The sequence below is a fragment of the Physeter macrocephalus genome, chromosome 11 (assembly GCF_002837175.3).
Source record: "Physeter macrocephalus isolate SW-GA chromosome 11, ASM283717v5, whole genome shotgun sequence".
Lineage (NCBI taxonomy): Eukaryota > Metazoa > Chordata > Mammalia > Artiodactyla > Physeteridae > Physeter > Physeter macrocephalus.
The window spans coordinates 47,918,617-47,940,829 of NC_041224.1; the positions used below are offsets into that span (position 1 = coordinate 47,918,617).

Genomic DNA, 22,213 nt, shown 5'->3' on the forward strand with positions numbered 1-22,213 from the left:
AAACAGTAATTCTAAGGCTTATCCTTCACAGACTTAGTTAATCTTTTTTCTAATCTTTCCTTGAGTGCTTGCCTGTGTTGGGTTAACAGTGTACTTAATAAATAATTTAATGTTGGATCGTGCTTATTTGCTGTTAACCATCAGTATAATATCAGTTACTGATGTAAGTTTATGCAAGGAGAAATATTTCTTATTACTCATATTAACATTATTGCTTCTATTGGTTAATAGCTTAGTCCAGTGTAAAACTAGGGGTTGATTTGCTTATTGTTGATATTAAGGTAAAGTTATTGTTGCGCTTGAATGCTTTCCTAATTGGTGGAGCTTTTAAGCCAACTATGGTGTTGTTTATTTACTCTCTAGATAAGGTTGTATCCATTTCTAAAAAGCTATACCTTTTTAGATTAACATTTAAAAATACATTAAAATTTCTAATTTTTTGGTAATTTTTAAAGTTAAACTAAGATTTTTTTTCTTGGACAACCAACTGTCACCAGGCTCATTAGGCTCGTTACCTCTGCTTATAAACATTCTCACTATTTTGCTACGTAGATGAGTTTGTTCTACAAACTGTTCATAAGTAGCTCATCTGGTTTTGGGGTATTTAGCTAAGTTCTCTTTGTTCAATGTTTGCTAGTTAAATCATTATGCAAAATGTAAAAGGGGTAAACTTTGCTTTTTATTACTTGTAATGCTTCTTTCATCATTCCCTTGCGGTGCTTTCTCTATAGCGCCAAAGGTTGTTTTAAATTTCTGTCTCCTGACTTTAAATGCTGAGTGAACGATTTATTTAATTTGCTTGTGTTAGTAAAATCTGTGGAGGTTTCGGCTAGAGTTGTTCAAAGTATTCATAGATTATGAAAACCCCTAGGTGTAAACGAGGTGCTTTTATTTAAGCTATGCTTTGATTGATCAAGCACACTTTCCAGTATGCTTACCCTGTTACAACTTGTCTCCTCTCATATAGTTGGTATTTGTTAATAGGTTATAAGAAGTTGTTATAATACTTGAGGATGGTGATGGGCGGTGTGTGCGTGCTTCATGGCCTTGTTCAACTAAGCACTCTATTCTTAATTTACTACTAAATCCTCCTTTGGTTTTTAGTTTTCATAAAAACTTTCGTGTGTGAGAAGTACATTCTCGAAACAGAAAATGTAGCCCATTTCTTCCTATCCCATAGGTTACACCTTGACCTAACTTTTTATGTATAATATTTATGCTTACTTTTATTCCTTTTTAGGAATAAAATCTAATCCCAGTTTGGGTCTTAGCTGTCATGTAATCAGGAAATATTAAGGTCACTTTCATAGTTTATTTTAGCTATGGCTTTTTAGGGTTTAGTTAGAAATTAACTTTATTTTTTATTACTCTTTAACAGGCTTTACACCGGTTTTCTATTTATTTGGATTAATCATATGACCAAGATGGCTGGCACGAAGTTTACCAACCCTAGATAACGTAACTTAGTCGAACTTTCATTTAAGGCTTAATTTTTATCACTGCTGTTTCCCATAGGGATGTGGTTAAGCAAGGTGTTATGAGCTACTATTATTAGTGTGCTTGATACCTGCTCCATTTAATAGTAATGATTTAGAGAGCATTCTCACTGGGGTGCGGATGCTTGCATGTGTAATTTTATTAAAAACTAATAGAAAGGCTGGGAACAAACCTATGGAGTTAGTAAACTCATCTAGGCATTTTCAGTGCCTTGCTTTAGAATTTAAGCTACATTAACAGTTGTGTTTATATAATGACATAACATGTATATAGTTATCCTGTATAATTTATGTTAGATTTAGTATTAAAATTTTAATGAAAATGGCTGATAGATCTAGGGAGATGTGTCTGTCTATATAAGTGGTATATATCTAAGTAATTCATTGGTACGATTAGGGTTTATTTTCTAGGTCTATCTTGCTTTGAGCACTGAAATGTTCACGCTGTTGGATAGATTAATTAAATTCTATGTATTTATATATTTCTGTCTTGTTTTGGGGGGTTGGTGGGGCATTATAGGCATGTAGAGCATAGGGTTTAAGTTGGGGAGGTTCATGGGGGGTTGTTAAACTGGTCATTTATCTGTTCAACACGTTTAATAGGGGTGGGTGGAAGGAGGATGGCCCATTGATACATTCAGCCAATATTTCTTGAGGAACTCATGGTGTGGGTTTATAAGACTGAAAAAAACAGTCCTGCCCTCATGGAGCTTATATTCTATTTGGAGCAATAGACAACAAACAAATAGATAAAAACTATGTAATGTAATGTGTCAAATAATGGAGAATGCAATAAAGAACTGTAAGGAAATGGAGAATGATAGGAATTTCATTTCAGGTGGAGTATTTATGAAAGGCTTTTCTGAGGAGGTGACATTTGGCTTATGCCTGTAATAAGTGAGTGACTAACAGACCCATGAGAAATTGCATGGGGGAGGGAACATAACAGTGGCCATGAGAAAAGAGTGTCGTCAGAGAATTCTAAGGACACCAGGGAGACTACTGTGGCGGGACTGCAATGAAGCAGAGGGAATAGTGGCAAGAAATGACATCAGGGAAGTTTCCAGGGCCAGAATATGTTGGGATTTAATTAACTCCATGAAATACATTCTAGGCTTTTTTTTTTTTCCAGTGGATCTGGAAGCCATTGAAGGTTTTTAGCAAGAGAGGAACATGATCTGGTTTCTATTTTAAAAGATACCTGTAGAGGGTTGAACAGAGAGATAATGTAGGAAATTATTACACAAGTTCAGGTGAAAGATAATGGTGGCTTGGTCTGCAGTAGCTTTGTGGAAGTAATAATAGATCCTCAGATTTAATATACTTTATAAAGGTTTGCTGATGGATTGGATGTTGAAAATTTCATTAGATTGGAGGAGAAAAATTCATTAGACTTCTATCTAAGTAAAAAGGCTACATAGGCAGTTTAATAATGGTTTGTATTTTAGAGTAGAAGTCATATCTATAGATGTATATCTGGGAATCACCCGTATACAGACGGTAAGAAAATCATGAGACTAGATATGATTGCCAAGGAAGTGATTTTTTTAAAATAAATTTTTTTGTTTTATTTTATTATTTATGTATGGCTGCATTGGGTCTTCGTTGCTACACATGGGCTTTCTCTAGTTGCAGCGAGCAGGGGCTACTCTTCATTGCCGTGCACAGGCTTCTCATTGTGGTGGCTGGCTTCTCATGTTGTGGGGCACAGGCTCTAGACGTGTGGGCTTCTGTAGGTGTGGTACACAGGCTCAGTAGTTGTGGCACACGGGCTTAGTTGCTCCACGGCATGTGGGATCTTCCCGGACCAGGGCTCGAACCTGTGTCCCCTGCATTGGTAGGCAGATTCTTAACCACTGTGCCACCCGGGGAGCCCCATGGAAGTGATTTTTGATGGAGAAATGGTGTAGTACAAGGATTGAGCCTAGAGGTGGGATTGCCAATGTAGGGTTGCCAGATAAACTACAGCATATGCCCAATTAAATTTGAACTTCATATAAAAATGGACAATCTTTAGTATAAATATGTCCCAAGTATCACATGGGGCATACTTACAATAAAATTATTCACTATCTGAAATTAAAATTACCTAGGCATTCTGTGTTTTAATATGCTAAGTCTGGCAACCTTATTACAATAGTTAGAGGTCAGACAATGGAGAAAGAACAGCTAGTGAGGTTGGAGGAAAGCGAAGAGGGTGTGGAGTCCCAGAGGCTAAGTGAAGAAGGTGTACCCAGATGCCAAGAGTCACTCACAGTCATTTTTCCAAAAAATGCTCAGAGGGACATCTCAGCTATTACTGTGAGTGATGGGGGCCGAATGATCTCCCCCTCAAGTTAATTCGACCTGAAAAGCATCATTCTTACCTACTTTACATATAAGAGTTCTAAGTAAGCTTTCAATGCAACAAAATTTTTTGCAGCTAAACAGTAAGTTTGAAAACTAATGACCAAGGGCTATCACACCATTGAAAACAGATCAAACTCCTTGGGGTGAATTTAACAGACACAGGCAAAGGAAGGCATAAATGTTTGCTCTTCTTCCGGAATTTATATTCTTTATTTTCAGTTTCCAGCTTATCATTGAAGAGTGCATAAAACAGATGAATTTTGAACTAAATCAAATGAGAGCAACTGGAAATACCGCATCTAATAAGAACAGTACAGCCATGGATGCAGAGGTTGTATTAAGACCTCTCATGGACTTCTTGGACAAAATGTAAGTGTTCTACCCAGTTTTCTCTTTATTCGCTGCCCTCAATTTGGCTGATATGGATTTGAGAGACAAAAAACATATTTTCCTCTATGTAGGACAGCTTTAAAAGGGCATCTACAGAAATAGATCAATTCATTAAAAAAGAAAAACTCTTAATTCATTACTAGATGGGAATGACTATGTACAGAAAAGGAAAAATGGAGAGGAAATAAGTATGGGTAACTAAGGAGGTTGCTGCTCTGAGGCATAGAGAGATTTAGGATTTCATGCTTCTCAGATAACATATTGTTCTGCAACTTCTTGGACATGGAGAAAGACTGAGTTGACTCCAGAATATCTGATTTCATGTCAGAAACCTGCTGAAGAAGAGAATAGCACAAATGTGACTACAATTAATTCAGCTCAGAGGCAAGTAGATTGCTGCCTCACCCCACCTTGAATAACTATTTACTGAGTGTCCACCTGTTTCAAACTCTAATCTAGGCACTGGACAGTGATGATGGAGAGTCAAGGTCCTTGACTCCATGGAGATTCCAGTCCAGTAGTGGTGGGAGTGGGTGGGAATGAAGGTCTTTATGACCAACTAAGACAGTGTTTTGAACCAAAAAGTTTGGTTTATTTTGCTTCTGTTCCATCCCTCCTCTTCGAAGTTTCAATTTTGTAAGTTTGGAGTAGGGTCCAGGCATCTACATTTTAAAATGTGTTCACAATTGGGAACCATTGATCTAAAGCAACAAGAGGTATGATTTCTTAAATGGTGATACTTAAAACCAGAACTGAAGGTAGAAAAGCAAAAAATAATTTTGAATGCCTACCATGGGACCAGTATTATACCTACTAGTTTACATATATTACCTCATTTAATATTGTTGTGGAAAATTAATTAATGCCAAAGAGACCAAGATAAATAAGGATACAGTACCTTTCCTTAAAGATAAGGATAACAAAGAAGGAATTAGTAAGGAGAACCTCTTCTATATATTACCACTTTAATTTTAGTATTTGGTAGAAAAACTTTGTGTCATCTTATATGGCTCTTTCTATGGACAAGACTTAATTGAATCACAGAAACTACCATTTAGTTGTGAATGTGATGGTGAGTGGAGGGCAGGACAAAGCAATCCTGATCTTCTTAAAACTCCTACTGGAATGCCTTCTGTTTTTGGAATTCCAGGCAGCAGTTTGGAGATAAATCTTTTATCATTGACAAAACTATTTATTTTTGCATATGTTATAAGCAAAGTTGTGAAACATACAAAAAGTTTGAAGTTATCCTAATACTGTTATCTACTAGTGGAGGGACCTTGAATCCATTTCATCATCTATAAAACAGAGCTAATACATAAAGTGGATTGACTCTTCTTTTCAGGATATTTAGATTCTTATTTTCCTCAGTCCTATTTTCTCTTTCTAATTATACTTTATTATATCATCATGTATGTAATTTCCTCTAATTCTTAGTAGAAAGACACAGTATATAAAAATAGAAAAACATCAATGAGCTTTAAAATATTGTAAAAGATTTAAAAATTTTGGAAAGAGATATTATATGAGGCATGGAGAGTTGTGGAAATTTTCTGGGCTAATACAGAATGTACAGCCATAAAGCCATGTGTTAGAGGACTTTTTAAAAACTTAGATATTAATTCTGTTCTCAAGGAGCTAAGAGTTTAGAAAGAAAAAATAAGAAAAGTAGAACAAATAAATGCAATAAGGTGTAAAGTAATAAGCTCCTGTTCAGATGGTCAGTAGAAATTCCGCTTGGGTTGGGTCTTCTTTAAAGGCAGTTAGGGTTTAGATGTATGGAAATAGGGGATGGGCATTCCAGGGGGTAGGAAAAACAGATGGATATGTTTCCATGAGAATATGATCAACTGTGTGACAGGAAATCATATTAGCAGCTAGTCTACGTGGCATTTGAAAATTGTCTGGTTAATTGGTTCTGTGGTCAGCCAAAATAGATAGCTCAGGTTCCAAAATATATGTGTTCAGCTTGCATTACCAAGTTGGTTAACTCTGACTAAATTAAGGAGGCAGTTGCTAGATTTCCCCTCTATTTTTTGTTATTTAAAATGAATGATTAAGGGCCAAAGTAAGTCTTCAAGGTGGTTTTGAGACAGTTCCCTTAAAAATTGTTATATTATAAATCTATAGACTCTGTGCAGCCTCCTTAAATAAAACATCATATTTCTTTATGCTTCATTTTCTCCATCAAGACCTCACCACTCTATAAAACAAGTTACCAGGGCCATTTCCAGCTAACAGAAATCCCATGCAGAGCTGCAAACATGTCAACAATTTTATTCCTTTTGGTTCAGTTCCAGTTTAAACAAGGTTAGTTAGCATGCCAAGTACATCAGCTGACCATAAAAACAAGATTTTTAAACTCAGACCTTTTGGAAACGGAAATGACACATTTGCTGTAAAATGGGCAGGTTTATTGTGTCTCAAATCATCCTAGGAATTTCTCTGAGGGTAGGTTCTGCTGTTCTTCCATGACACATCATCTGGATTCCACCCTATGTCCATATAGTGAGTACCTATCTACCAGGAAGCTAGAACTACCACCTTTGAACAATGGTTTCCAAACCAGTGGGGCTACAGAGTTCCATAGCTATGCCTCAGGGACCCCCAACTCTCCTCTTAAACCAGAGGAGGTCACTTTCATGTATTTTTATATATTAGGTATCTACACACAGCAGTGTTAGGAGAAATACTTCTACATGAAAATGTGTTTGGGAAATCTTTCCCTTTGCCTCTCACACATCACATGCCTTTAATCCTTAAATATTAATATTAATTATATATTTGAATATTTAAAAGTCAATTCTGTCTCTATCAGAACCCAGTTTATGATTTCTGAGTCCAAAAGTACAGAGTACTTAGTAGCACTATAGAAAGTCCATGAGGCTACCTTGAAATATATGACCCCCCCACCTTTGGCCCTCTGTGCAACAGGTTTGATTAACTCTTAATAAAGGAGTCTCGAAGAGTTCAGTGTCATATTATGGTACATTCCGTAAATCTTTATGCAGCACTGTGCCTTCACGTATTGCTGGGCCTTCACACACAAGTACGTTTACCAAGGGTAGCATGGGGCATTGGACAATGTACTGGCTCTCAGCCCTCACTTACTAGCCTCACTTCCTTAGACAAGTTCCCCAACATCTCTGAGCTGGTTTTTGATTTCTAAAATGGATATACTAGATACTCATATAATAAGTGAGAAATCTGCAGAAGAGGTTTCTAAACTAAAGTGTTATATAAATGCTAGATGATGTTACCATCATCTCACCATGAGAAGAATTTGTAAGAAATACCTTAAGCCTATTAAAGTTGGTAAATTGGGAATCTAGAAAATCTGAACTCAGAGAGAGAACAAATTTGTGCTGGCTGGAAATAGGTAAAGGGAGTCAAAGGGTACAGACTTCCAGTTATAAGATAAATAAGTTCTGAGGATGTAATGCACAGCATATATATAGTCTGGTAACCATATTTGAAAATTGCTAAGAGTAAATCTTAAAAATTTTTATCACAAGCCAAAACAAAATAACTATATGAGGTGATGAATGTTAACTAAATTTATGGTGGTGATTGTTTCACAGTATGTACATATATCAAATCATTATCTTGTGTGCCCTAAACGTACACAATGTTATATATCAATCGTATCTCAATAAATCTGGAAAATAAAGTTGGTAAAGTTCTGCTCTTGAGTGAAATCATATGCATGTTTGCCATGTTGTTATGTTGGTCCAGTGCCAGATAGTGATGAAACTGTGCCTCTTTGGTGTTTGGCCTGTACCATGAACATGGAGCATTTAGTGAATACAAGTCTGGAATGCAGGTAAAAATTCTGTACTTTGGGAGCCTTGATGTCAGTTTAGGATGCAATTTAAGAAAGGAAATACTCTGAAATCATTTTCTACCAAACAGTGAATTACCTAATGTATAATATGATGAAACAGATTTTTGATATTATGTATTTTTTTCAGTAAATGAAATGAAATTTAGCATCTGAAAATTATAAAGACCTATTCAGGTATTTGAATGTCAGTGCTGAAAAATGTGAATTTCTGATCAATAAAATGATACCTCAATAAGAGACTTATAAGTGATTGTGTGTTTTATTTCATTTCAGATTAAGTCTCTCAGCAAAAATCTGTGAGAAAACAGTCCTGAAGCGAATATTGAAAGAACTATGGAAGATAGTTCTCAACAAAATAGAAAAACAAATTGTCCTCCCTCCTCTGACAGATCAAACAGTTAAGTATTCAAACTAACATTTGATTATATTTTCAATAGCCCATCTAATTGTTTTTTGTTTCAATGAATGGTTTTGATCCAGACGAAATAGTAATTAGATTCATTTTGGGAAAAAGAGTGTGGTATACAGTGTCTTAGCAATGATAATTCCAATGACATCACCTTATACAAATCAAGTTTTTTCTTTTCCATTATGGCTTATTACAAGATATTGAATATAGTTCCCAGTGTTAAACAACAGGATCTTGTTGTTTATCCATTCTATATATAATAGTTTGCATCTGCTAGTCCCAAACTCCCAATGCAATCCTCCTGCACCCCCATCACAAATCAATTTTAAATAGTGGCAGTAGCAGTCATACTTCACACTGGCTTGACATTTCAAACGTTATCTCTTGACAAACAAATGTATCAAAGCTCAACTTGTAGGGTTCTCTGGTCTACACATGTAATTTTTATTTAATTTTATTATGACCCCCTACCCCAGGGAAATAGATTTTTGACAGAATATGCCTGCTGTGTTTCTATCTGCAATTTTACAGTTGAAGAAGATAAAGCCAACACTGCTACCTGGAATTTTTTTTACTTTTCCCTTTTGCTTTTATCTATCACCTTCGCACTTGGTGGTTAATACAGGAGACATCTTTTAGTGGATTTGAAGAATGTGATTGTATCATACACAGTGAAATCAAAAAGAACCAGAAAGATCAGTTGGCAGCAAAAGTCAGACAGTGGTCAAGTGGATACCCCATCCAGCTAACTCAGCATATCCTGAGTCAAGCGAGGAAAGAAATAACCCTAACAAGCACCTGCTATGGAATAATTTTTTTGTCTGTGACTGAGGACGATAAGTTGATGCAAATAATGAGTAATTATAAACTAAACTAAAATATATATTGACACCATTAATCATGCACACTCAGTCCATATTTATCCAGTGAGATTATGTAGAAAATGTTTTCCTGTAAAGTGTTCCAAGGTGCAAAGATTCATATGTTTGTGTTGATTTACGGCCAGACAGTGAGTGTTAAATATAAATCACTTTGAGTTTTGCTTCGTGCCATGAGTGGATGGTATAATCATTATAGCCTACACATGTGCGTAGCCAAATCACATACAAAAACACTCCCCCACACACCCCTTATTCTGCTATAACACGTAATGCATTTCTGTAACACCAGTTACCCGTCACTTGATTTGCCAATAGAGGAATGATGTCAGTGCAATCTGCAAGTTGGGTTGCTTTATAAGTAAATTTTTCTAGGTGAGAGGCTTGGGAATATAACAGAAGAGCTATAAACTTCAGCAGAAAAGGAAAGAACACTCAGCTTGGCTGCTACATAGGCAGGAGCCCTTTCATCCTGTTTTTAAAAAGACAAAAAAGAGGAAGGGGGCATACTGGCACATCGGTCTGTATCCAGATACATGCACCTAGCCTCTCACACGTGGCAGGCTACCCTGTCCCTGTGTTCAGAGCTCCAGTTCTACAGGCATTGTCTCAGCCCACGTTATACTCTATCATGCTGTGGTTTGTTTGGGGTTTTTTTTACATTTTTAATATCCCTCGAGGTAGCCACCAGCTTCACTGAGCTCCCTTTGAGCTGTTCATGCCGTCTCCCAAAGTAGCATTTATTGTTTTTGATAGTTCTTTGGTAACAAAATTGCATGGACTTTGCACTGCCCCCTCCTATTTTCCCCAAAAGCCCTACTATTTCTAATGCACAATTTTATAGAAAATGAGTTTTTTCAAGACTACACCTATCATGTTATAATAGCAGAAGTGCTGTATATGACATTTCATTTTTTGATATAAGATCTTCCCTAGGAAAGCTGACCATCACCTCAATTTTCTCAAGCATCAAGATCTCCAAGTATGGATTTCTCAGTGAATATACAGGCTCCAATAAAAACATGGAGACTACTACCTCAGAATAGCTGGTTTTCCTTATTGTGAAAACATTCTAGGCTACTGTTGAGTATTCTAGTAGTGCTTCTGATGTTTATTCTGATGTTTTTCAAGCATACCCAGGGCCTTGGGGTGCTAGGGAAAACCTCTGGCTGAGGGAGGAGTTACGAGGGCAGGGCTCTGATAGATTGGATGGCATGTCAGGTGGACCAGCTCCACCTTCTTCAGCTGTGGATCTTGACATTTTGCATAGATTTATTTTGGGGGGTGGGGAGTGGAGTGAAGTAGTTGCCTCTGCTACAAATAAAGAAATAAAAGATAAAGCTCATTGAGGTAATACATACACGACACTAAACTGGATACACTAGCAGTGACCCATTCAGTAACTCAGACTAAAACTTCCAGAAGTAGGATGCCTATGAAGATAGTTGTATTGCCAGCAGTACTAGATATCTTTGATCCAAGTTGTAAAATAAACCAGTTAAGGGCTTATGACATTTAGAGTCACAAATATAATAAGAAAAATAGAGTACATTGTCTATTGACGACATTTCTACTTTGTTACTGAAGATCTTATGACTGAGTCCACTTCTCTCCTTTTCTATGTGTGTGTCTCTAGGGACCCCAGATGATTTTCATTGCAGCTAAAGATCTGGGACAACTATCCAAACTGAAGGTAATAAGAATAAAGAAATTACTAGCTGTCTATGAAAAGTAATGAGCTTACTACAACTCTGTGAGAAACCAACCTCCTATTAGTAATGGTATTTAATATGGCAGGACTAGGAGGATGTGTGTCTGGGATCTCACAATCTGCTTTAAGGATGAATCAGATGAAAATTTAGGGACTGAATTGTACTGTCTTCTTCTCCCCACACTCCATATTTCTCATATTTACCAATTCGTAGAGCAACTGGGAATTTTTGACTTTGTGTTGAAGCATTACTGCTTTAAATTAGACTAAATTAGAGAGCATATTTTCTTCTCTATAGTAAACTGACTTTGAGTGAATAAAGGCAAAGAATGCTTCATAGAAATCCAGTAAAGTCTAGAGAACTCTTAAGGCAAGAAACCTAATGCGGGAAAATAAACTCATCAAAGCAGACATTGAACTCGTCGACATAATCAACCCCATTATAACAAGGATTTTCTGTATAAATAACCTTACCTTTTATTATCGCTTGAGACTCACAAGACTTTGCACTTGTGCAGGGAACCTCAGGTTTTTTTCCCCTCTGGAATAGGAACTTGATTGGTTAAAATACATATTGCAGTTCTGTGATGGGCTTTTTTCACTTAGCATATGTCCTGCAGGTTCATCCATGTTGTAGTATATGGCAGGATTTCCTTCCTTTTAAAGGCTGAATAATATTCTATTGTAAGTATATACCACGTTTTTTATCCATTCATGTATCAGTGGACCACATATAGGCCAACATTGTGCCTGTAGTTGAAATATTTGTTCCTGTTCCATTACTACCTATTAGAATATAGTATAGCATGGGGATGGGTTCCAGGTACTGACCACCTTGGCTCAAATTCTACCTCAGCTGCTTCCAAATATGTGACACTGCCCAAAGTATTTAACCTTTCTCATTTTCAGATTTGGCATTTGTAAAATCCAGACGATGTTAACACTTGGTTCAGAGAATTGTTGTGAGGATAAATGAGATAATGCATGCATTATCTTTGCATGGTAACTGTAAAGAGTATGCCACCTCCCACTCACAGAGGGTATCTTGCTTCCTCCCCCAGCTGGCAGCTCAGGGTTAGGTATCACTGGCACTGTTTTGTGCATACAACACAGGCGAAGGATAATCCATTTGACTGTATAATTACTTACTGTGATAAAATAGGTGCCCTATAATGTCAGTACTTTATTATATCACCTTCATTATCCCCTTTGTCAGAAAATAATTAAAAGCCAATAATCCATTTAGAAGACATAACCATGACATAAAATTGTTTCTCACAGGTATTCAGTGATGTTGGTGGTTCAGAGGGAAAGTAGAAGGTAGATGTCACTGTCAAACTATCGTTTTGGATCTTGGATCTCCATTGCTTTCTTTATCCCTCTTTATTACCTCCCTGACATTTCTAGTCCCTACTTTGAAAAATGGATTTATACAGTGTTGAAGTTTCTCATAGAAAACCATGAAAGTGAAACATCACAGTGTCTTATTACAAAAGAAATAGCCCTGGCTATGTGTCTAGCATTCTGTGTGACATCGGGAAACATACTCCAACTCCCCCAGCTTCAGTTTTCTGAACTGAATGTTTATTATATCAGCTATAACTATTCCAGTTTCAAGTGATGGAAAGCCAGACTAACAAAAACAAGAGAGGAATTCATTCATTGCTCCATGAAACTTTATAGTCCTGGGATAACTCTGGTTTCCATCACTGCTTGATTAGGAAGTCAAACAATGTTACAGAACCCAGTTACTCACTGTCTCTCAACTCTGCTCTTTCCATGTTTGACTTACTGCCTTAACAAACCTCCTTTCCTGTTTGTAAGAAGGTTCTCTGCTTATATCTAACATTTTTGAACTTGAAATATTGTAAAAAATAAAAATAAAAAAGAACACCCCCCCTTGGTGCAAGGAATTCCAGCAAAGTCCACGGGCACATCATCAACTCTAATAGAATTTTATCACCACTCCCAAGCCAACCACTGTGGCCTGGGGAATGGCATATGCTATTTGGCTTAATTCACATACCCACCCCTGAGCTGGGGGTGCAGGCAGCCCCGTTCAAATCTTACGAACACTAAATGGGAGAGACTGGATCCTCAGTGGGCATATGCACACTACCTGGGAAAAATCAGAGTCCACAGAAAACATCACACTTTAGGTCCCTTCGTGGCCTCAACATTTCCTCAATTCAGTGAATTCTCTTTTGTTTATAATGAACTAAAAGCAAATTATGAATACAATGTCCTAAAAGAGTTAATTCATTAAGACTGAAATAATCTGAAGGACTAAAAATAGAATCGTGTTATCCATAGGTGATGGAAAAATAACTTAGTTTTAAATCATGTTTTCCTATTATTGTCCCTTGATTTTTAAATTTTTGGTCCATTTAGTTGTTATTATTTGAATTACAGAGCAATAAGTCCTCTACATTGTTATCTAAAAAATTAAAACTCTAGCCAAAACACAGAATTGCAAATTTTTTAATTGAAGTTGATTTATTGTGTTGTGTTAATTTCTGCTATACAGTAAAGTGATTCAGTTATACATATATATACATTCTTTTAAAAATTCTTTACCATTATGGTTTACCACAGGAGATTGGATATAGTTGCCTGTGTTATACAGTAAGACCTTGTTGTTTATCCATTCTATATATTATAATGGTTTGCATTTGCTAACCTCAAACTCCCAATCCATTCCTCCCCCAGCCCTCCCTTGGTAACAAGTCTGTTCTCTACGTCTGTGAGTCTGTTTCTGTTTTGTAGATAGCTTCATTTGTTTCATATTTTAGATTCCACATATAAGCGATATCGTGGTATTTGTCTCTTTCTGACTTACTTCACTTAGTATGATAACCTCTAGTTCCATCCATGTTTTGCTGCAAGTGGCATTATTTCATTCTTTTTTATGGCTGAGTAGTATTCCATTGTATATATGTACCACATCTTCTTTATCCACTCATCTGTCAATGACATGTAAGTCGTTTCCATGTCTTGGCTATCGTGAATAGTGCTGCTATGAACATAAGGGTGCATGTATCTTTTTGAATTGTAGTTTTGTCCAGATATATGCCCAGGAGTAGGATTGCTGGATTGTATGGCACCTCTATTTTTAGTTTCTTGAGGAACCTCCATATTGTTTTCCATAGTGACTGCACCAACTTACATTCCTACCAACAATGTAGGAGGATTTCCTTTTCTCCACACCCTCTCCAGCATTTGTTATTTGTATAGTTTTAATGATGGCCATTCTGATCTGTGTGAGGTGATTCCTGATTGTAATTTTGATTTGCATTCCTCTAAAAATTAGTAATGTTGAGCATCCTTTCATGTGCCTGTGGCCATCTGTATGTCTTCTTTGGAGAAATGTCTATTTAGTTCTTCTGCCCATTTTTTGATTGGGTTGTTTGGTTTTTTATTGTTGAGTTGTATGAGCTGTTTGTATATTTTGGAAATTAACCCTTCTCAGTCACATCACTTGCAAATATTTTCTCCCAGTCTATAGGTTGTCTTTTCATTTTGTTTATTGTTTCCTTTTCTGTGCAAAAGGTTGTACATTTTTTTTTGGTTTTTTATTTTTTTAACATGTTTATTGGAGTATAATTGCTTTACAATGGTGTGTTAGTTTGTGCTTTATAACAAAGTGACTCAGCTATACGTATACATATATCCCCATATCGCCTCCCTCTTGCGTCTCCAGCCCATCCTCCCTATCCCACCCCTCTAGATGGTCACAGTGCACCAAGCTGATCTCCCTGTGCTATGTGGCTGAAAAGCTTGTACATTTGATTAGGTCCCGTTTCTTGGCTTTTCCTTTTATTTCTATGGCCTTGGAAGACTGACCTAAGAAAACATTGGTACAATTTAATGTCAGAATGTTTTGCCTATGTTCTCTTCTAGGCAGAACTGCAAATTTTATAAAGCTGTTTTCCCATATTTTACTAGAATGTCAATGTTGTTTTTGTTTTCATCTTAAATCATGGGTCTTTTCATCTTCATGTATTAATTTGAAAGCAGATTTGATCCACAGGAAAACCATCATTTGAAATAATTGTATTGATGAGTAAATTCAGAAATCCTATATAGAAATATTAACAAATGACTACCTTACTTAAAAGAACACAGAAACAAGGAAAATAGAACAATGAGGGAAACTAGTTGCTTTTCTGCATGTGATTATGATTTAGGATTAATTCATTAAGCAAACATTTATTCAGATTTTGACATTCTATATTACTTCATCCTCTGGAACTATTAAGTATGCCCAACTTATCACTGGTTTATGGGATCAGATTTATTTGGCATAACATTTTTTTGAAAATGAATACATCTTTATGGACAGGTGATACAATATCAAAACCAGTTGATAAAAATACATCTGAGACTATGAATTTACTGCAAGGAGTAACTCATTACAAGACTTTTTCAGAGACTACCTTATTTCAATGAGCTATTGCTAAATCCCAGAAAATAATTTCTTGCAAGAATTGTATTTTTCTATAGCACTACCATATATTAATTATGTATTAGCATCTATTGAAAAATAATCTGGCCACATCAAAAAGCCAGTCAAGATTGATGAAGTCAGAGAGATTTATTTAATATAAAGTAAAGCATTTCTCTCTTGGCAAAAATTTTCCATCATTTTTTGGGGTCTCAATGGGTAGTTAATATTCTAATTACCCATTTAAAAAATATTTTTAAAATAGTAAATGGACTCATATGTTTGTGTTGAAATCCCTATATCAGAGAAAGAGGCAGTGAGATGCAGAAGTGTATATCATGGATCCAACATTATACCATGTTTTCAACAATATTCAGAGGAGTGTGATTCCATTCAAGCATATTGAATCATTTAGGATATGCTGAAGAAGTACAATTCAATTACCAAAAACATATTGAGGGCCTAGCAGGTGATAATTGCCAAGATAGACACTGAAAGTCTGCAGAAGTGAGTAAAACATATAGATTATCTTCAGAAAGTCATGGCATCTACTAAATGACAGAGTAAGACAAAGGCTAGAATAGAAGGATGAGCCACTGGCTGTGACTGTACAATTTGTACATTGCACAAAACTGTCCCACTAAGGGAGTGAATGATGGCCAAGTTAGGGACCATGCAACACTTACTAAGCCACATGTATTGATGTGCAGCTGTACCCCGTAGAAAAAGAGGAACCTTTTATTACTGACCAAAAGCAATGATCCCTTAAACAAGTCATGCATTCTCAGAGCTACATCGGCTTTCCTTCTAATTCACAAAGAGGCACTTACATAAGTTAGAATTTAAGCTCCAGGAGGACAAAAGTCTTTCTTTTATGAAACATTATATCTGTCACCTAAAACAGTGCTGGCACATAATAAGCACTCAATAAATATTTGTTGAATGTTGTTGACATAGAATAGTGGACGCCCTGGGGAGATTATATCAATATGGGGGTCAGGAGTTTCTAAATTTTTCTTTTAGACAAAGTTCCTTTATTGTTGTTGTTGTCTTCAACTTTCTGCCATCATTTCCCTAAAATAGTTTTAAATAAAGAGAGAGTTCATAGTGAACAATGAGGAAACTGCATTGTTAATATGGAAATCAGTTCCAAAATATTGAAAAATGACTTTAAAATATAGAAAATCTCCAGAGCCGAAATCAGTTAATTCTTTAGGAATTTTCCTGGTAATGACTAAGCATTAAGGGTATCCTGGAAAGAAAATAAAGTGGGAGCATTATACTTAAAGTAGGTTTTATCAGTGATAATTGAATGAGGCTAAAATTTACCTCCTAAATCCCTTACATGATGGACCTTCCTCTGTGTGGCAGAACAGAAAGCAGGAATTAAGGTGGAAAAGCTTGGACACACATTTTCCAGGTTTATCTCTTTTTTATCCCCCTACCATTAGCTTGCAGGTGAAAAATAAAGCCACCTATGAATCAAAGCACTGCTTTTTAAGTAAACATTTAAAAGCATTTTAAAATTAAAACATTCAAAAGCATTTCTTCTTTTGGCAAAATGGATTTTTATTAAATATCTGACAAAATCATCCTCTAAAATGTGGTCATATGAAAAAGATATCTCAAATGGGAAATATCTGCATACAGGGATTATGTACAGATTTTGTTTGAAAACAGTTGTTAAATAAATGAACTGGTAATTTTATAAGCAGTTTTTCCACTTGTTTTCCAGGAGCACATGATTCGAGAGGATACCAAGGGTCTGACATGGAGACAGTGTGCTATAATGGAGGTCGTCCTGGCTACCATTAAGGTAAGGTTATAGTGTCCCTGGATATGGATCCAGAGTTCTCTGTGTACCCTCAGAGAAAGGTACCCCCAGATGCATGTCTGTAGAGCTGTGCCATCCATAGACACAGTAGACAGTTGTACACATACATTCTGAGAGTGTGTCAGACTTAGGCCATACTATGTCATTATTACATCCATATTGCTCTGCCCTTAGAGTTGCTTCCTTTGTCTACCTTTAGAAAATGTTTATGACATCTATATTTAACAGGTGTTTTCAAAGAAGGACATGTACCCCCAAAGCCCAGTTAAATAGATACTTCAGGGGATTTATGGTTAACAGAATTTCTGTTTGTGTTTTCTATGCTTGCTGAAATGGTTTTGGAAAGATCAATTTTCTCTTCTCTTAGTAAGGACAATAATTTAGTTTTCTGCTGAAATTGCAAAGGCATTGCATTGTGTGCATCAATTTTTCATAGCCAAAGGTTGACCAAAAGTTATTGGATTGTGGGCTAAATATAGGCAGATTTCAAAACATAACTTAGAAGTTCTTTGTTTTCATATGATTCTTTATAGATTTATATACATACATTTTATATTTATATGTGAAAGTTTATTAAAGAGTGAAAAATTAATTCATCTCCTAAATTTGGACTGTGTCCAATGCCTCAATACTTCACTTGGGGAAGCATCTATTATCAAGGATGTGTGAATAGTGTAGCAAAGAACTGTGAGCTACCACAAGCCATTTTCCGAGCACAGAGTAATCTCACTAGATAGAAACAGACACTGCAACAGCAGTAGACATTAAAACAGAGTTCTATTTGTATAACAATTGGACACCTTCAAAAAACTATTACTTCATGACTGTTGTAGATTCAGCATTTAATAAGAGGAAATCTTTTGCTGCTTCAGTGTCAAAAACTGCAAAATGAAATTTGTGAGGTGACTATTTTGTGACACCTGGTGGAAAGCGGCAAGTGTGAATTTCAGCAGTGAGAGGACAGTGATGGAGTTTCTAAAGATGCAGCCAGTGTATGGGCTGGAAGTAGAAACATTTTGCAAAATCATTTTTTTAAATGGTAAACATGAAAAAAGAACCAAACCTGTTCTTTTTGAAAATAATTTTCAAAAATATGAATAAGAAATGACTGACCCTATAGAGTCATAGCAGCACTAATGGCTACAAATAAGAAAGTGCTAGTAGAAAAAATAACTGCAAGGCACACCATGAACAGTAAAAAAAAAAAAAAAGTAAGATTTTAAAAATCAGAATTCAGCCCTTCATGGATTTTGTAAGGTCAATGGATGACTCTAACAGACAAGAGAGAATGGCATTCAATGTACTGACAGACCTGGCTCCTGTTCCTAACCCCAGCATTTCTCTAATTCTTCTTGGTGGGGACAAATGACCACCTCCTGCAGGACTAGTTCTGCCCAAACTCTGGGACAATTCTGATCCCCAAGCAGATCCCCCTGATCTACATGTTGACAGCTCAACTATCCCATCATCTTCCTTCCCAGGTCATCCAATGATATTTTAGTTCAGCCTCAGCCACCAGACACTCGCCTTGCTCTTTAGGAAAAAACTACTGCCTGGTATCCAAGATCCAGCAAATGCATCCATGTCATTATCTTGTTCTTCAGGATCAGAGTCTGACCCTGGTCCTTCTGAACCTCAGAGTCTGAGGTCAGGTCTTCAGTCTCCTTATTTCCCAACTTCTTTGATGCCAATTTTTTGTCTGGGGTCCCCATGCCACACCTCCTTTACCTGTTTTACCTGCTTTGAGACCCTTTTATCTTTTCTGATTCTGAGATTTGCCCTGACTATACTACAAGGCACTAACTGTAATGTTGACTGCAAAGGAATTCAGGAGAAAGAGGAGTACTACTTAAAAGAATTGTAGCCTCAAGAGTTAGTGATTCAGGGCTTCCCTGGTGGTGCAGTGGTTGCGCATCCGGCTGCCGATGCAGGGGAACCGGGTTCGCGCCCCGGTCTGGGAGGATCCCACATGCCGCGGAGTGGCTGGGCCCGTGGGCCATGGCCGCTGGGCCTGCGCGTCCGGAGCCTGTGCTTCGCAACGGGAGAGGCCACAGCAGGGGGAGGCCCACATACCAAAAAAAAAAAAAAGAGTTAGTTAGTGATTCAATGTCTGCTGGGAGCCCAGCAAAGGGAATACTGTAAGGCAGAGACTTCGTGAGAAAGATATTCTTATACCAAAGCAGTAGATGCTACCCAGGCAGCCAAAGACATGATCCTTAATTCCTCTTTAACTGAATTTAAGCAAATAAGCTGGACAGGAGAAAGTGAGAACTGAAGGAAGAGAATGCTATGGAATTTGTAGACTGTAGACTGAAATAGTGTTGTGCATTATTTCAATCATCTTTCGTATACATAAATTATGTCTCCTGATCCTTATAAACATCCTCGGTGTTAGGTACATCAAGAATGATCATTCACATTTTACAGATGAAAAAGCAGAGGCTAAGCAGGTTTAACTTGTTTGCCTAAGGCCACAGAGTTGCTTGTAATTGGCAGAGCTGAGAAAAGAGTCCAAACTCTAAAATAAGTCTCCTTGCTTCTATGTTTCATTATTTCACTAAATGTTAACAAGGTGTAGGAAAATGTAGCAAGCCAAAACAGGTACTATTCCTACAGAGAGATTAGTTCTTTTTAAATTAAAATACTGTATTTCAATTATTTAGTTTATTTTTTAATTATTTAAAATAATGTGAAATCCTTCAACCTCTACACAAGTACCGATGAAAATATTAACTTTCTTAAATACTAAAATTCTAATTGGACTGGATTAGTCATACCAGTTGCATGTAGTTTCAATTGTAAGTTAAAAGGATAGAACATGGCACAAGAAACAGAATTACAATGATCTGCTGCAGCTGGCGTGGTTGGCCTTAGAGACATTACATTTACCTGCCAACACTGAGCCAAATCAACAGTATTTGAAAATAAAAGGAGAAAGGCAACAGCTCTGAAACAGACAGCTAACAACTTAATCGGTATGTGCAAGCTGCTACAGAGGCCAATGGAGAAACCCTATTTAAAGTTGAGCTTTTGAAGAAGAACTACAATCCTGCATCCTGTGGAACAAAAATCACATTCACAGAAAGAGAGACAAGGTGAAAAGGCAGAGGGCTATGTACCAGATGAAGGAACAAGATAAACCCCCAGAAAAACAACTAAATGAGGTGGAGATAGGCAACCTTCCAGAAAAAGAATTCAGAATAATGATAGTGAAGATGATCCAGGACCTTGAAAAAAGAATGGAGGCAAAGATCGAGAAGATACAAGAAATGTTTAACAAAGACCTAGAAGAATTAAAGAACAAACAAACAGAGATAAACAATACAATAATGAAAAATACCTAACTGAAATGAAAAATACACTAGAAGGAATCAGTAGCAAAATAACTGAGGCAGAAGAACAGATAAGTGACCTGGAAGACAGAATGGTGGAAATCACTGTTGTGGAACAGAATAAAGAAAGAAGAATGAAAAGAAATGAAGACAGCCTAAGAGACCTCTGGGACAACATTAAATGCACCAACATTTGCATTATAGGGTTCCAAGAAGGAGAAGAGGGAGATAAAGGACCAGAGAAAATACTTGAAGAGATTATAGTCAAAAACTTTCCTAACATGGGAAAGGAAATAGCCACCAAAGTCCAGGAGGCACAGAGAGTCCCAGGCAGGATAAACCCAAGGAGAAACATGCTGAGACAAATAGTAATCAAACTGACAAAAATTAAAGACAAAGAAAAATTATTAAAAGCAGCAAGGGAAAAATGACAAATAACATACAAGGGAACTCCCATAAGGTTAACAGCTGATTTCTCAGCAGGAACTCTACAAGCCAGAAGGGAGTGGCACGATATACTTAAAGTGATGAAAGGGAAGAACCTACAACCAAGATTACTCTAACCGGCAAGGATCTCATTCAGATTCGATGGAGAAATCAGAAGATTTACAGACAAGCAAAAGCTAACAGAATTCAGCACCACCAAACCAGCTCTACAACAAATGCTAAAGGAACTTCTTGAAGTGGGAAACACAAGAGAAAAAAAGGACCTATAAAAACAAACCCATAACAATTAAGAAAATGGTAACAGGAACACACATATCATTACCTTAAGCATGAATGGATTAAATGCTCCAACCAAGAGACACAGGCTTGTTGAATGGATATAAAAGCAAGACCCATATATATGCTGTCTACAAGAGACCCACTTCAGACCCAGGGACACATACAGACTGAAAGGGGATGGAAAAAGGTATTCCATGAAAATGGAAACCAAAAGAAAGCTGGAGTAGCAATACTCATATCAGCTAAAATAGACTTTAAAAGAATGTTACAAGAGACCACGAAGGAGACTACATAATGATCAAGGGATCAATCCAAGAAGATATAACAATTATAAATATATATGCACCCAACATAGGAGCACCTCAATACATAAGGCAGATGCTATTAGTTATAAAAGAGGAAATTGACAGTAACACAATAATAATGGGGGACTTTAACACCTCACTTACACCAATGGACAGATCATCCAGACAGAATATTAATAAGGAAACACAAGCTTTAAATGACACAATAGACCAGATAAATTTAATTGATTTTTATAGGACATTCCATCCAAAAACAGCAGATTACACTTTCTTCTCAAGTGCACACGGAACATTCTCCAGGATAGATCATATCTTGGGTCACAAATCAAGCCTCGGTAAATTTAAGAAAATTGAAATCATATCAAGCATCTTTTCTGACCACAAGGCCATGAGATTAGAAGTAAATTACAGGGAAAAAACATAAAAAACCCAAACACATGGAGGCTAAACAATATGTTACTAAATAACCAAGAGATCACTGAAGAAATCAAAGAG

At 36.6% G+C, this 22,213-nt stretch overlaps 1 protein-coding gene across 2 annotated transcripts in view; it reads left to right on the forward strand.

The window, feature by feature from the left end:
- Nucleotides 1-22,213, forward strand: part of UNC13C (unc-13 homolog C) — a 654,288-nt gene that overhangs the window by 576,293 nt on the left and 55,782 nt on the right. For both annotated transcript variants that reach the window (XM_055087954.1, XM_024128858.1), the window contains 4 exons: nucleotides 4,065-4,214; nucleotides 8,353-8,476; nucleotides 11,003-11,059; nucleotides 17,257-17,337. In XM_055087954.1, coding sequence (XP_054943929.1) covers nucleotides 4,065-4,214; nucleotides 8,353-8,476; nucleotides 11,003-11,059; nucleotides 17,257-17,337 — 412 coding nt within the window. The remainder of the gene's footprint in view (nucleotides 1-4,064; nucleotides 4,215-8,352; nucleotides 8,477-11,002; nucleotides 11,060-17,256; nucleotides 17,338-22,213) is intronic.